The sequence below is a fragment of the Cervus canadensis genome, chromosome 22 (genome assembly GCF_019320065.1).
Source record: "Cervus canadensis isolate Bull #8, Minnesota chromosome 22, ASM1932006v1, whole genome shotgun sequence".
In the NCBI taxonomy this organism is placed as follows: domain Eukaryota; kingdom Metazoa; phylum Chordata; class Mammalia; order Artiodactyla; family Cervidae; genus Cervus; species Cervus canadensis.
The window spans coordinates 44,540,121-44,552,710 of record NC_057407.1 but is presented as its reverse complement, the minus strand read 5'-3'; the positions used below and the strand labels follow the sequence as shown (position 1 = coordinate 44,552,710).

The 12,590-nt window shown below is 43.4% G+C and overlaps 2 protein-coding genes across 4 annotated transcripts in view; both read left to right on the top strand.

Moving 5' to 3' along the window:
- The first annotated feature begins 1,374 nt into the window (after positions 1-1,374).
- Positions 1,375-6,128, top strand: SS18L2 (SS18 like 2). The gene is made up of 3 exons (XM_043442656.1): positions 1,375-1,581; positions 1,837-1,913; positions 5,576-6,128. The coding sequence occupies exons 1-3, from the start codon at positions 1,513-1,515 to the stop codon at positions 5,661-5,663; spliced, it is 234 nt and encodes a 77-aa protein (XP_043298591.1). The 5' UTR covers positions 1,375-1,512; the 3' UTR covers positions 5,664-6,128.
- Positions 6,129-8,995: 2,867 nt separating this feature from the next.
- The window catches only part of NKTR (natural killer cell triggering receptor), a 40,566-nt gene continuing 36,971 nt past the window's right edge, over positions 8,996-12,590 (top strand). Inside the window, exons 1-2 of one of the 3 annotated variants that reach the window (XM_043442649.1) lie at positions 8,996-9,396; positions 9,526-9,606. In XM_043442649.1, the coding sequence (XP_043298584.1) occupies positions 9,549-9,606 (58 nt within the window). In that variant the 5' untranslated portion in view covers positions 8,996-9,396; positions 9,526-9,548. The remainder of the gene's footprint in view (positions 9,397-9,525; positions 9,607-12,590) is intronic. The other 2 variants (XM_043442645.1, XM_043442646.1) reach the window with 2 other exon arrangements.

The following is a 12,590-nucleotide window of genomic DNA, read 5'->3' as shown; positions in this document are numbered from 1 at the left end:
GAGTGAAAAAGTTGGCTTAAAGCTCAACATTCTGAAAACTAAGATCATAGCATCCGGTCCCATCACTTCATGGCAAATAGATGGGGGAAACAGTGCAAACAGTGGCTGACTTTACTTTTCTGGGCTCCAAAATCACTGCAGATGGTGATTGCAGCCATGAAATTAAAAGATGCTTACTCTTTGGAAGGAAAGTTATGACCAACCTAGATAGCATATTAAAAAGCAGAGACATTACTTTGCCAACAAAGGTCGTCTAGTCAAGGCTATGGTTTTTCCAGTGGTCATGTATGGATGTGAGAGTTGGACTGTAAAGAAAGCTGAGCACCAAAGAATTGATGCTTTTGAACTGTGGTGTTGTAGAAGATTCTTTAGAGTCCCTTGGACTGCAAGGAGATCCAACCAGTCCATCCTAAAGGAGATCAGTCCTGGGTGTTCATTGGAAGGACTGATGCTGAAGCTGAAACTCCAGTACTTTGGCCACCTGATCCGAAGAGCTGATTCATTTGAAAAGACCCTGATGCTGGGAAAGATTGAAGGCGGGAGGAGAAGGGGACAACAGGATGAGATGATTGGATAGCATCACGGACTCAATAGGCATGAGTTTGAGTAAGCTCACTGAGTTGGTGATGGACAGGGAGGCCTGGCGTGCTACAGTCCATGGGGTCGCAAAGACTTGGACACGACTGAGCGACTGAACTGAACAGCGGTAACAGTGTGGCCCAAGTGGTTGGCCTAGCTTCCTCTCTGTATGTTGCAGCAAACCACCTCCGCAGGATGGTGCATAGGCAGCACAGGGAGATGGTTAAAAGCAAGAATTCTAAAGCCAGACTGCTTCTGTTTAGATGCTGGTTTTGCCCTCAGTAGCTATGAGATCTTGGGCAAGTTACCTAATCTCTGTTTTCTCATCTGTAAAATGGAGAAAATAATAGTGCTTTTTAGGGTTTTAGGGTTGTAAATCTGATTTTTTTTTTTTTTTAAAGGGCCCAGAGGAAAAAGAGGTCTATGTGCGAGTTTCTCCCTCAGCAAAAGCCGACACCGGTGTTTTCCTTGGCCTTGCAAGGTTTGGCTTGAAAGGAGGCAATGCCCAAGGTTCAGGCTCCAGATGCAGGCCTGGAGGCACCAGAGCTGTGTTTAAAGAGGTGTGAATGTGGACCCAGATTGGCAAGCTCCTCCCACAGACTGGCAGTACCCAAAGCCTAAAAGGCTAGACGCTAACTTGGATCCTGTCCCTGAGGCTAGCTTGCGCAAACATAAAAGATCCACAAACAGCTCTAGAGCCTCAGGGGTGGGGCCGGAGGAGGCCGCCAAGAATCGCTCTTATTAAGAACGCGCCCAATCACAAATGACGTTCCGCCTGTTCCCCGCCCCCTAGGTGGGAGAACCCAATCAACGTCGAGAGTGTATCTTGGTCCCTGCTGCGGCCTTAGTGCGTCTGCAGCTGCAGGTCCGCTCCGGTCTAGATGTGAGGGCATCTGCCGGGCCTGAGGCCGAGTTCCACCCTGGCTTCCCGGGATGTCGGTGGCTTTCGTACCGGACTGGCTGAGAGGGAAGGCAGAAGTCAATCAGGAGACCATCCAGCGGGTAAGCGCTAAAACGGGTAGAGAGATCTTAGTAGAGATCCTAAATGGCTGCGGGTGCTGGAAGCTTCCTGGAGGGAGCAGCTGAGACTGGTGGTGTGCGTAGGTGACTTGCTGTGAGATGAAAATGAAGTCAGCAGAGGTGCTGGGGCTGGAAAGCCCGGCCTTGGGGAGCGGGGAGGGGGGAGCCAGGCAAAGGAGGCAGTGGTCCTTGCCGTCCTGACGTCGCGCTGCATTGACCCTTTGTCTGATCTTTCAGCTCCTGGAGGAGAATGACCAGCTGATCCGCTGTATCGTGGAATATCAGAACAAAGGCCGGGCGAATGAGTGCGTCCAGTGAGTCCACTCTTTATTCCCTTAATTTGTGAGTGTGAAGGGGAAGGTAGTATTGGAATCCATCAGCTGGCCTGAACTAGGAGCCTTGAGTGATCACAGATAGGGCTCAGAGGAATTACTTACCTGCCCAAGATAATACGGACAGTACATTGTGAAGCCTGGAGTCAGACATGGCGTCCTCTTCAAAACTTGAATTGTGCTCATTGCAAAGACCCCTCAAAAAGCCATGCCGGCCGATGACAGCAGGGATGGGGACAGTTCAGTTCAGTCCAGTTCAGTCGCTCAGTCATGTCCGAGTCTTTGCGACCTCATGAACGTCAGTACACCAGGCCTCCCTGTCCATCACCAACTCCTGGAGTCTACCCAAACTCATGTCCATTGAGTTGGTGATGCCATCCAACCATCTCATCGTCTGTCGTCCCCATCTCCTCCTACCCCCAATCTTTCCCAATATTAGGGTCTTTTCAAATGAGTCAGCTCTTCGCATCAGGTGGCCAAAGTATTGGAGTTTCAGCTTCAACATCAGTCCTTCCAAAGAACACTCAGGACTGATCTCCTTTAGGATGGACTGGTTGGATCTCTTTGCAGTCCAAGGGACTCTCAAGAGTCTTCTCCAACACCACAGTCCAAAAGCATCAATTCTTTGGTGCTCAGCTTTCTTTACAGTCCAACTCTCACATCCATACATGACTACTGGAAAAACCATAGCCTTGACTAGACCGACCTTTGTTGGCAGAGTAATGTCTCTGCTTTTTAATATGCTGTCTAGGTTGGTCATAACTTTCTTCCAAGGAGTAAGCGTCTTTTAATTTCATGGCTGCAGTCACCATCTGCAGTGATTTGGGAGCCCCAAAAAGTAAAGTCAGCCACTGTTTCCACTGTTTCCCCATCTAGTTGCCATGAAGTGATGGGACCAGATGCCATGATCTTAGTTTTCTGAATGTTGAGCTTTAAGCCAACTTTTTCACTCCTCTTTCACTTTCATCAAGAGGCTCTTTAGTTCTTCTTCACTCTCTTCCATAAGGGTGGTGTCATCTGCGTATCTGAGGTTATTGATATTTCTCCCAGCAATCTTGACTCCAGCTTGTGCTTCTTCCAGCCCAGCGTTTCTCATGATGTACTCTGCATATAAGTTAAATAAGCAGGGTGACAATATACAGCCTTGACGTACTCCTTTTCCTATTTGGAATCAGTCTGTTGTTCCACGTCCAGTTCTAGCATTCGGAAAACGTCTCATGAAATGATGAGAGCAATGGCTGTTTTCTGGTCGTGGATCCCTGACTCATACTTTTTTGGTAACACATACAAAAACCAATAGAAGTTCCCAGTTAAGACAGAGGTAAATTTGGCACAGTAATTTAAGGTGCTCTCTAGCCATATGCCAAGATGAGAGAAAACACTCTCTTTTCTAAGTGTAGTTCCAGGACTTACGCCCTGTTTATTACAGAAACAAAAAAGATTTTATTTCATTGTGACTGAAGCCATGCTTTCCCCACCCCCTAAAAATGTAACCCTCATTCCCTCACTGAACAGCTCAGTGGAGATATCCATCTTGGGTAAGTCTTTACATTGGACACTGGCATTTGGTGATTTGCTTTTTTACAGTTTATAGCAAACACTCTCATTTTTCTATATGGAAAACCATTACAAAACATTCTATTTGGTGCAGTGATTTTCAAATTATGGATAAGTTACTACAATCTCCTCATGGACATTTTCACATCTCATGGTGCATGATTCCTGCCCTCTAGTCTGATTTGCGGAGAAGGCAATGGCAACCCACTCTAGTACTCTTGCCTGGAAAATCCCATGGACGGAGGAACCTGGTAGGCTGCAGTCCATGGGGTTGCTAAGAGTCGGGCACGACTGAGTGACTTCACTTCCACTTTTCACTTTCATGCATTGGAGAAGGAAATGGCAGCCCACTCCAGTGTTCTTGCCTGGAGAATCCCAGGGACGGGGAAGCCTGGTGGGGTGCTGTCTACGGGGTCACACAGAGTCGGACATGACTGAAGTGACAGCAGCTGCAGTCTGATTTGGGCTCGACCCCTTGATTGAGAAATGGGGTCATAGTAAGCGTGCATTTATCATGGAAATGTCTTGTCCCTTCTTTAACTTTGTTCAGGATTTTTTTTTTGGCCTTGTGCCACATGGGATCTTCGTTCCCTGCCTGTGTGCGTGCTTAATCGCCTCAGTCATGCTGTGTGACCCTACAGACTGCAGCCGACCAGGCTCCTCTGTCTATGGGATTCTCCAGGCAAGAATACTGGAGTGGGTTGCCATGCCCTCCTCCAAGGGATCTTCCCGACCCAGGGATTGAACCTGTGTCTCCTACATTGCAGGCAGATTCTTTTAACTGCTGAGCCACCAGGGAAACCCTTAGCTCCCTGACCAGGGATCAGACCTGTGCCCCTGCAGTGGAAGTATGGAGTCCTAACCCCGGACTTCCAGGGAATTCCCTGTTCAAGATTTTTTATAAGTAACACTGAGTACCAGTTACTACTTCAGCTACTGGGGAATCAGTACCAAAACAGATACCAGCTTTGCTTTCATGGAGCTTACATTCTAGACTGTAGAATCATATAATTAGGCACATAATAATAAACACTTTAGAATAAAGCACAGTAAGTGGGAGGAAGTGCTAGTTTATACAGGTTATCTTTGATGTGACATTTGGGTAGACACCTTAGGTGAGGGAGGCAGCTATGCAGATGTGTGAATCAGAGTGAGCATCAGGTGAAGTCCCCCAGGCTAGAGCTTGCTGGATATCTTGAAGTCTCTGCAAGGAGGCCACTCTGGCCAGAACTCAGTGAGTAAAGGGAAAGTGACAGATGAGATCAGAGAGGGAGACTAGAGGCCCTGATCATGTAGGTCCTTATAGGCCATGAGAAAAGCTGAGCTTTACTCATAATGTGATGGGGACCTTTGAGGAGTTTTGAACAGAGGTATTACATGGTCTTAACTGATGCTTTTGAACTGTGGTGTTGGAGAAGACTCTTGAGAGTCCCTTGGACTGCAAGGAGATCCAACCAGTCCATCCTAAAGGAGATCAGTCCTGGGTGTTCATTGGAGGGACTGATGCCGAAGCTGAAACTCCAGTACTTTGGCCACCTCATTCGAAGAGTTGACTCATTGGAAAAGACCCTGATGCTGGGAGGGACTGGGGGCAGGAGGAGAAGGGGACGACAGAGGATGAGATGGCTGGATGGCATCACCGACTCGATGGACATGAGTTTGAGTAAACTCTGGGAGTTGGTGATGGACAGGGAGGCCTGGCGTGCTGCGATTCATGGGGTTGCAAAGAATCGGACACGACTGAGTGACTGAACTGAACTGAACCTAAACTGTAAAATCACTCAGGCTGCTATGAGTATAATTACAGTAGGGGTACAAAGGTAGAACAGGGAGACAGCTTAGGAGAGTGGTCCAGTACAGTAGTCCAAGCAAGAAGTGATAGTGGCTTGGCCGAGAGATGTAGCTATGGGAGTGAGAAGTGAGAACAGGTAAGATACTGGATGTATTTTCCTCTGATATGTTAAATAGACACATTGACAAAACTGAGTGGTCCATTCAGTAGATGAGCCATTCACTAGATAAATTCTTTTCCAGTTTTTTGTTCAATAAAAACACACCTCTAATTTTTATCTGTTTTTCACCCATAGGTACCAGCATGTGTTACACAGAAATCTCATTTATTTGGCTACCATCGCAGATGCCAACCCAACCAGTGCTTCAAAAGCAATGGAATAGTCTTCCAGTTGGCTGTTGTGAGGAGTAATTGAATGTGATCTATGTCCTATGAAATGGATATTTGCCAACTCAACTGCTTAGAATGTGAATGGAACCTCTGTGGCTCTTTTAAAAATGTGAAAATGTGAAGAAAGCTACTAACTTAACCATATTCTCAGTATAAATATTTAATAATTAAGTGGATTCCCTCAATTAAGTTGACTCCAAGTGTCCTCCATCCTGAAATAAGTGTGTTTGGATAACAGAGATATAATGGGCATCTTCAAGTCAACCTTTTTAGTTTCAAACTGAAGAGGAAACTGAGCAGGTATTGGGCGATCAGCAGGAATTGGTGAGACTTTCCACTGAGACACTACCAAATGGACATGTGACTGTTTCTCCCTCCTACCAGTTTGTGGTTGTGGACCTCTGACTGCTCTTTTCATGTTACTTTGAAATAACGCTTGCCTTCCCACAAAAGCCTGATATTAAGGTATAGAAATTTTCTTGTAATGTCTTCCACTTGGTTTTTGAGAAAAAGTGTAAGGAGTTAAAAATACCTGTAACACCACCACTGTCATTGCTAACAAAAATTAATAGTAAGTCTTAAGTGTCATCTAACATCATCTACTAATAGAAGATGTGATGCTGAAGGAAGAGTATCTTTTTCTTTTCTATCCTTTTAAGGTTCTCAGCTAGGCCTCTATAACAAAAGACAGATTAACAGAAGAAAAGCATATGCATTTATTTAATATGTTTTACGTAACATGGGAGCCTTCATAAGGAAACAATGACTCAAACAGTTAAACCTGAGCATTTTTATATGAAGTTCAATGAAAAGTATAAAGTTGTAGAAAAATGTGATGGGACATAATGGTATGAGCTAAGTGTAGGAAACTGGGGGAGATGTAACAAGGCCTTTTTGTTCAAAATCTCTGTCCCTCTGGGTGTGGGAAGGCACCTCTCCTATGAGTGTCACATGACCTGCTTTATGGGAGGAGGTCTGAGAGTCCTAGGATCTGCCATTTCTCAAAGTTCTTCCTTAAAATATTCAATATGCCAAGGAGCCATATTTTGGAGTGGCATGTCCTGAATTCCATGATGTTCAATTTTCTTCTCTTCCCACAACATGTGATTTTGTTGATGTGTCTGAAACAGGATCCAAACAAAATTCACACCCTGCATTTTGTTGACATTGCTATGTCTGTAAAAATACTTAACAATTCCTTTTTCTTTTATCATTTGTTGAAAAAAACTATGTCATTTGCTCTAAAATTTTTCACATTTCTGTTGTATCCCTGTGGTGTGGTGTCATTATATATCCCAGTATTGGCCCACTTTTCCTATAAACTAGTAGATCTAGGTGCTCGTTTAGACTCAGATTCTAGTATCTTTGGCAAGAATACATCACAGGAAGTAATAGGTGCTTACTTTTCCATCACATCAGGAAATAACCCAAAATGATTTATTATCAAGCTCCTGATAGCCTTTCACTTAAATTATGATCTACCCAGCTTTGATAGGTTACTTCATTAGGGATTACCTAATGGTGATTTTTCTATGTTATCATTCTTTCTGCTTCTGTTATCTTTGTTCTATCAAGAACTTTCCTTCTTTGAGACTTATCTATTAAATGGGTCAAAGAGCTTCTTGTAAGTGAACCCCAAATTAAAACCTCCTTTTGTTGGGAGTCAAGGGTTTCAACCCAGGAAGGCTGTAATTTGTAAACAGTGAAGAGAGACCTCATTTTGAATCCCAAATCTGTCATAACCTCTGTAAGCTCTGTTTCCTCAGCTCTGAAATGGAGATAACAAAAGTAGTATCTACCTCTTGAGGTTATGAGGTGGAGATTATGTGGTTGGGAGCTGGGCATGGTAAACATTCAAGTGTGTTAACTGAAGGCTCTGGCCCTTTTCAGAGGCCCCCTCCCATTCTGTCATCTGTAGGGTTCTAGCCCATCATTGGTCTTCTCTGTCCTCTGTATTCATGTGGTTTGTGCTGGTACTCTATGCCAGGTAGGCTGCTGAAGGGCCTGATGTGATCAGCAAATATGGTAAGTGCTGTGCATTGTCTTTAGTTTTGAATTAGTTGCTAACATTTAAAGATAAGAGGATTTCCCATGAAAGCCTGGATTTCTAGCAATGCTGGATTAACAGGTCCACAGTGAAAACCATCAGCTGGAGTGTGATGGCAGCTGGCCCCCACTCATGTTATTAGACAGCTTGAACACTTAAAAAATCTGTCAAGAGGGTAGATCTCACGTTAAGTGTTTTTTACCACAATAAAGTAAAAAAGAAAGAAAGAGTGCTTGCCAGATCCTGGGTAGAGGGGAGGAGAAGTCATTGTTTAATTGGTACAAAATTTTAGTTTTACAAGATGAAGATTGTCCTCTGGCTAGATGGTAGTGATGGTGGTACAATGGGAATCTACTTGGTGCCTCTGAACAGTAAGCTTAAAAAAGTTAAAAGATTAGTTTATGTAAAGTATATACTACAATTTTAAGAAAATAACGGAAAACAACAACCACCCAACAGTGTGGCCCCATGGTAAAGATAAATCAATGTAGCAAATTGAGCCCAGAAATAGAATGGCACATATGTGGTCACAAAGCCAAGGTAATTCAATGTATAAAAGACAGTCTTTTCAACAGATGGTGGTGGAACTACCGTATATCCCTACGAGAAAAAAAATAACTTCAGCTTCTGCCTGACACCATATCCACAAATGCTGACACATCATAGACTTACACCAAAAAGACAGGGTTATAAAATTTCTAAAAGGAAACACAGGAGAAAATCTTCATGAGCTTGGGGTAGGCAGAGATTTCTTACACAGAGAAGCACAAACCATAAAAGAAAAGGTGATCAAATGACTTCATAAAAAATTAAAAAAACTGCTTTCCACAAGCCACTATCAAAACAATGAAAAGGCAAGACAGACTGGGAGAAAATATTCACAATTACATAAACCTAGCAAGGGATTTTTATTCAGAATCTATACATACATCGTTTAACAACACGTTAAATAATACAGAATTCTTGCTTTCTATAAGACGAAGAACGTGATTAAAATAAGGGCAAAGGTCTTGAACTGACAATTTAGAAAAGAGGGCGTTGAACACCATGCCCACGACGCTGGCCCCCAAAGCGGAAACGCACGTACGACCGTACCTAAACGGCCTTTGAAGTGAGACAAATAGTCTAACAGGATAGTGTCAAAACTACTCCCTGAGTAAAAAAGTCAAAACTGTCGGTCTGCCGATCCTCAACGACTTCATTCTCCAGCCTCTTCTGCAGCTATGGACAACAGGGAAGCCTCGCGATATCTGCAAATACTTTGACACGGCCCTTGAGAAAGGACGACAGGAAGTAGCGCAGGCGCGTCGGGGGCTCCCAGAGTTGGCGACTGATTCCAATGTAAAGGAGGAAATGGGCGGAGCAAAAAAGAACCAGCTCAGGTATAGGAGCTCGGGACCCGAGCTCCCAGGCATTCTCACGTAGGCGTAGCCGCTTCTGTTAACCACCGCCTTCGAGTACGTGCTCTCGCGGTATTTGTTTCGGCTCTCGCGGGGTTTAGCGTGGCAATAGGAGACCCGCCTGGGGGCGGGGGTGGCGGTCCGTTAGTGGTGTTTGGCTCCGGCCACGGTGGCAGCGCTTTCTCTTCTGCTCACTGGCAGGTCTCAGGCTGGAGGCCAGCCAGGTGAAGAGCGCGGCTGCATGTGTGTGCGCACTCCATGGGAGCCGGGAGGCCTGAGGTGAGAGGGAGCCGGTCTCGGCCTCAGGCGCTGTCGCGACAGGCCGGCGGGAGGTGACTGAGGCGCGGGCTCCGCCCCACCCCCCGCCCTAGCCCCCGCCCTGACCGCTTTCCTCCCCATCTCTCCCAGCTTTTGCTGCCGCCTCGGTCGTTATGGGGGCGCAGGACCGGCCGCAATGCCACTTCGACATCGAAATCAACCGGGAGCCGGGTGAGCCGGGCCACTGGGGAGCCCTGCGGGGCCGAGGCTTGCCTTGGGGAAGGGGAGGGGTCTACCTTCATCAACCCTCCCCCAAGCTTTTTTGGGAACTGGTAGGCGCAGTCCGTAGTCCCTTTTCTCCTGAGGGAAAATCTGTGGAGAGGAGGGTGGTCCGGATACAATCTAATCGGAGTCCAGGCCTCGTCCTCCCAAACTCCTTGTCCCCCCGCACCCCTCCTGAGTGTTCCTGCCTTGCCTTAGCGCCAGGAAAAGGGTTGCGATCCTTTTTGGACTTTGTCTCTCACAATATCTCTAAGGAACAAACACTCCCAATTTCAGTTTCTGGTATCTCGCTCTGTACTATGAGCTTTGGACTCGTACGTTGTATATTTTCTAATTCTTGTGCATCCTTAATAGGTTAACGTTGTTTTTATTTTTCCTTAAGTGTCTTTAGCCAGAATTCCTTGGTTCGTGGGCTAATGACTTAGCACAAGTCTTGGGCGATAAACCAAAGCATTTAGTATCAACAGACTTGCAGCGTGTGTTCTCTTCCACTACTGTTTTCTTTAGGGAATCCACCCGTTTCTTAGTATATTTTTTTGAAAATTAGATATTTTCTTCTCAAGGGTAGTTAACTTCATTCTACGTAGCAGAGCGTGCAAGGTTCCAGTTTTCTTAGCCTTTTTTTTTTTATACTGTGACGGAACTTTTAGTTGGAAGCATATATACAGTCTTTTTGCAGATCTTGTTCAGCAGATTGTGCATGCTACTGTTCTAGACTGAGGATATAGCAATGCATAGAACAAAGGCCTCTCTTCCTTGTAGTTTATATTCTGTTGGAGGAAGACGGACAATAAACCAGAAAAAAAATAAGCGTCTTGTAATAGGGGGTACTGTTTTGATAGATTGGTCAGAAAAGGACATTTTGAGAGGATGACATTTAAGCAGACCTGAAGGAGAAGGTAAGGGTGTGCATATCTCTGAGAAGAACCTTCCTGATAGAGGAACAGATAATATGAAGGCCTTGACAAAAAAGTGTACCTTCTTGTTTGAGGAGTGAAGGAGGCAAGTGAGTAGCAGAAAATGAGTAAAGGCCAGAGTAAGAACTTTGACTCCGTGAGATAAAATGTTTTGAGCAAAGGAATGATGTGATCTTAGAAATTTTTGTTGCATTCTCTCTTCATCTTTTGTACCTCGAAGCTCTTAATCCTTATTCTGTAGTGAATTTTCGTTTTGAATAACAAGGCTTATTTTAAGAGTTAAAAATAGCATAGTCCTGGAAAGTAGAGGTCAAATAAAGGTTCTCTAGCCCTGGAAAGTACTCCTTTTCTTGTACACGTTCATATCCTACTTTCACAAATAACTTTTGTTGTGAAAAATCTCCAGAATATGTTTGGTAAATGTAAAATGAACTTTGATCCCCAGTATTATAATATCATTCTGGTAGAAGTGACTAGAACTCTTGAGAACACTGAACCATATATAAAACAAGGAATGCTTGCATTGTTCTAGGTTGAACCAGTTGATAACTGGCAATTTAATATGGTTCAGTTTCATATATAATATTGATATTTCTCTAGCACTTTTCAGTATATTATCTAAGTAGTAAGTACTTGATTTTTATGCAACTTGTAAGGATCACTTCGGTTGTTTGAAATGAGGTGTCCTGCTTTGTATTATTTAACCATTAGTATGTATGTCATTGAGTACTTATTCAAGTAATAACTCTTGTCTTCTCCTATAGTTAATAATTTGCTTGATACAAAGTAATATCTTTTATTTACTTTGATAAGTAAAGATCCTTTAATGAGTAGCTATGTTGTCTATATTAATGAGAGATCAAAAAGTACTGATAAAAATTGGGCTGAACACAGCACAGTGTGTATTTTCCATTCCTGTCAGTGGAAGTTTGTATATTTTTTTTTCTTTTTTTTTTTTTTTTTAAGTTTGTATATTTTATAGCAAACAAATGAGACTTTTGAATTGTAAAGCCACCAAATGAATGCAAGTATATGTTAAAAGAGGAATGTCTTTAAATTATGTGAGTATAGTTACAGAACTATTCATGTTGTTACTTCTCTTTCACTGAGTTTTGGTAGTTTGAAAGGCAGTCAACAGCCGTTAACTAATTGGTGACTCCTTGATATGCTCTAAAAACTTAATAGCCATTTTTGACTAAACTGGCTTAAATCAGTTTGCACCAGATATCTAAAACCTGTTCCCCTGGGCTCCAGTATTTCACTTCTTGATACAAGATCTGAAAAAGGCAAGTAAAAGATAAGTTTCTGAAGCACCAAAAAAGGAAAAGCTAGATTCCTATTTCATGTCTGCCCTGAAAAGTAATCAGTTTAACCAACCACTAACAACCATAGAGAGAACTAATATTAAGTCAAAGAAGGGTGGGCCTGCCTGTCAGAAAAAATAAACAGAACCTCTGAAAAAAGAAAACAAAACATCAATGAAATGAAAATCTGGAAAAAAAAAAAAAGAAAGAAAATCTGGTTCTTTGAAATAACAGTAAAATTGATAAAACTCCTAGCCCAACTGGCCACAGAAAAAAAGACAACAGGCACAAATTATCAACATGAGGAGTAAAAGTGATATTACTACAGATCCCACAGATACTAAATTAAAGGACGATGTTGTTTGACAGCTTAAAATTAAATGAGCCAGTTGCTTAAAAGCGAGCTACCAGGTCACAGTGAAAGCAAGTCACATATGCTATATGTAGATGTTGACAAGCAAGTATACACACACGTAGGTCATAAAACCAGTTCTGTAAGTCTGATGAAGTCATTTTCAGTGCTCCAGGTACTCTTTATGTGGAAGATTTCTGATCTTGAAAATTGTCATGCAAATCTTTTAGTTTCGTGCACCAGAATCCTCTTAAATCTTGACTAGACCCAGGACCCTTTTGATGGACCCAGCCTTAGGTTCCACTCCAAAGGGTGACTCCAGATTTATGTCCTATTAATGGAAGGGTATGGATTATCTCC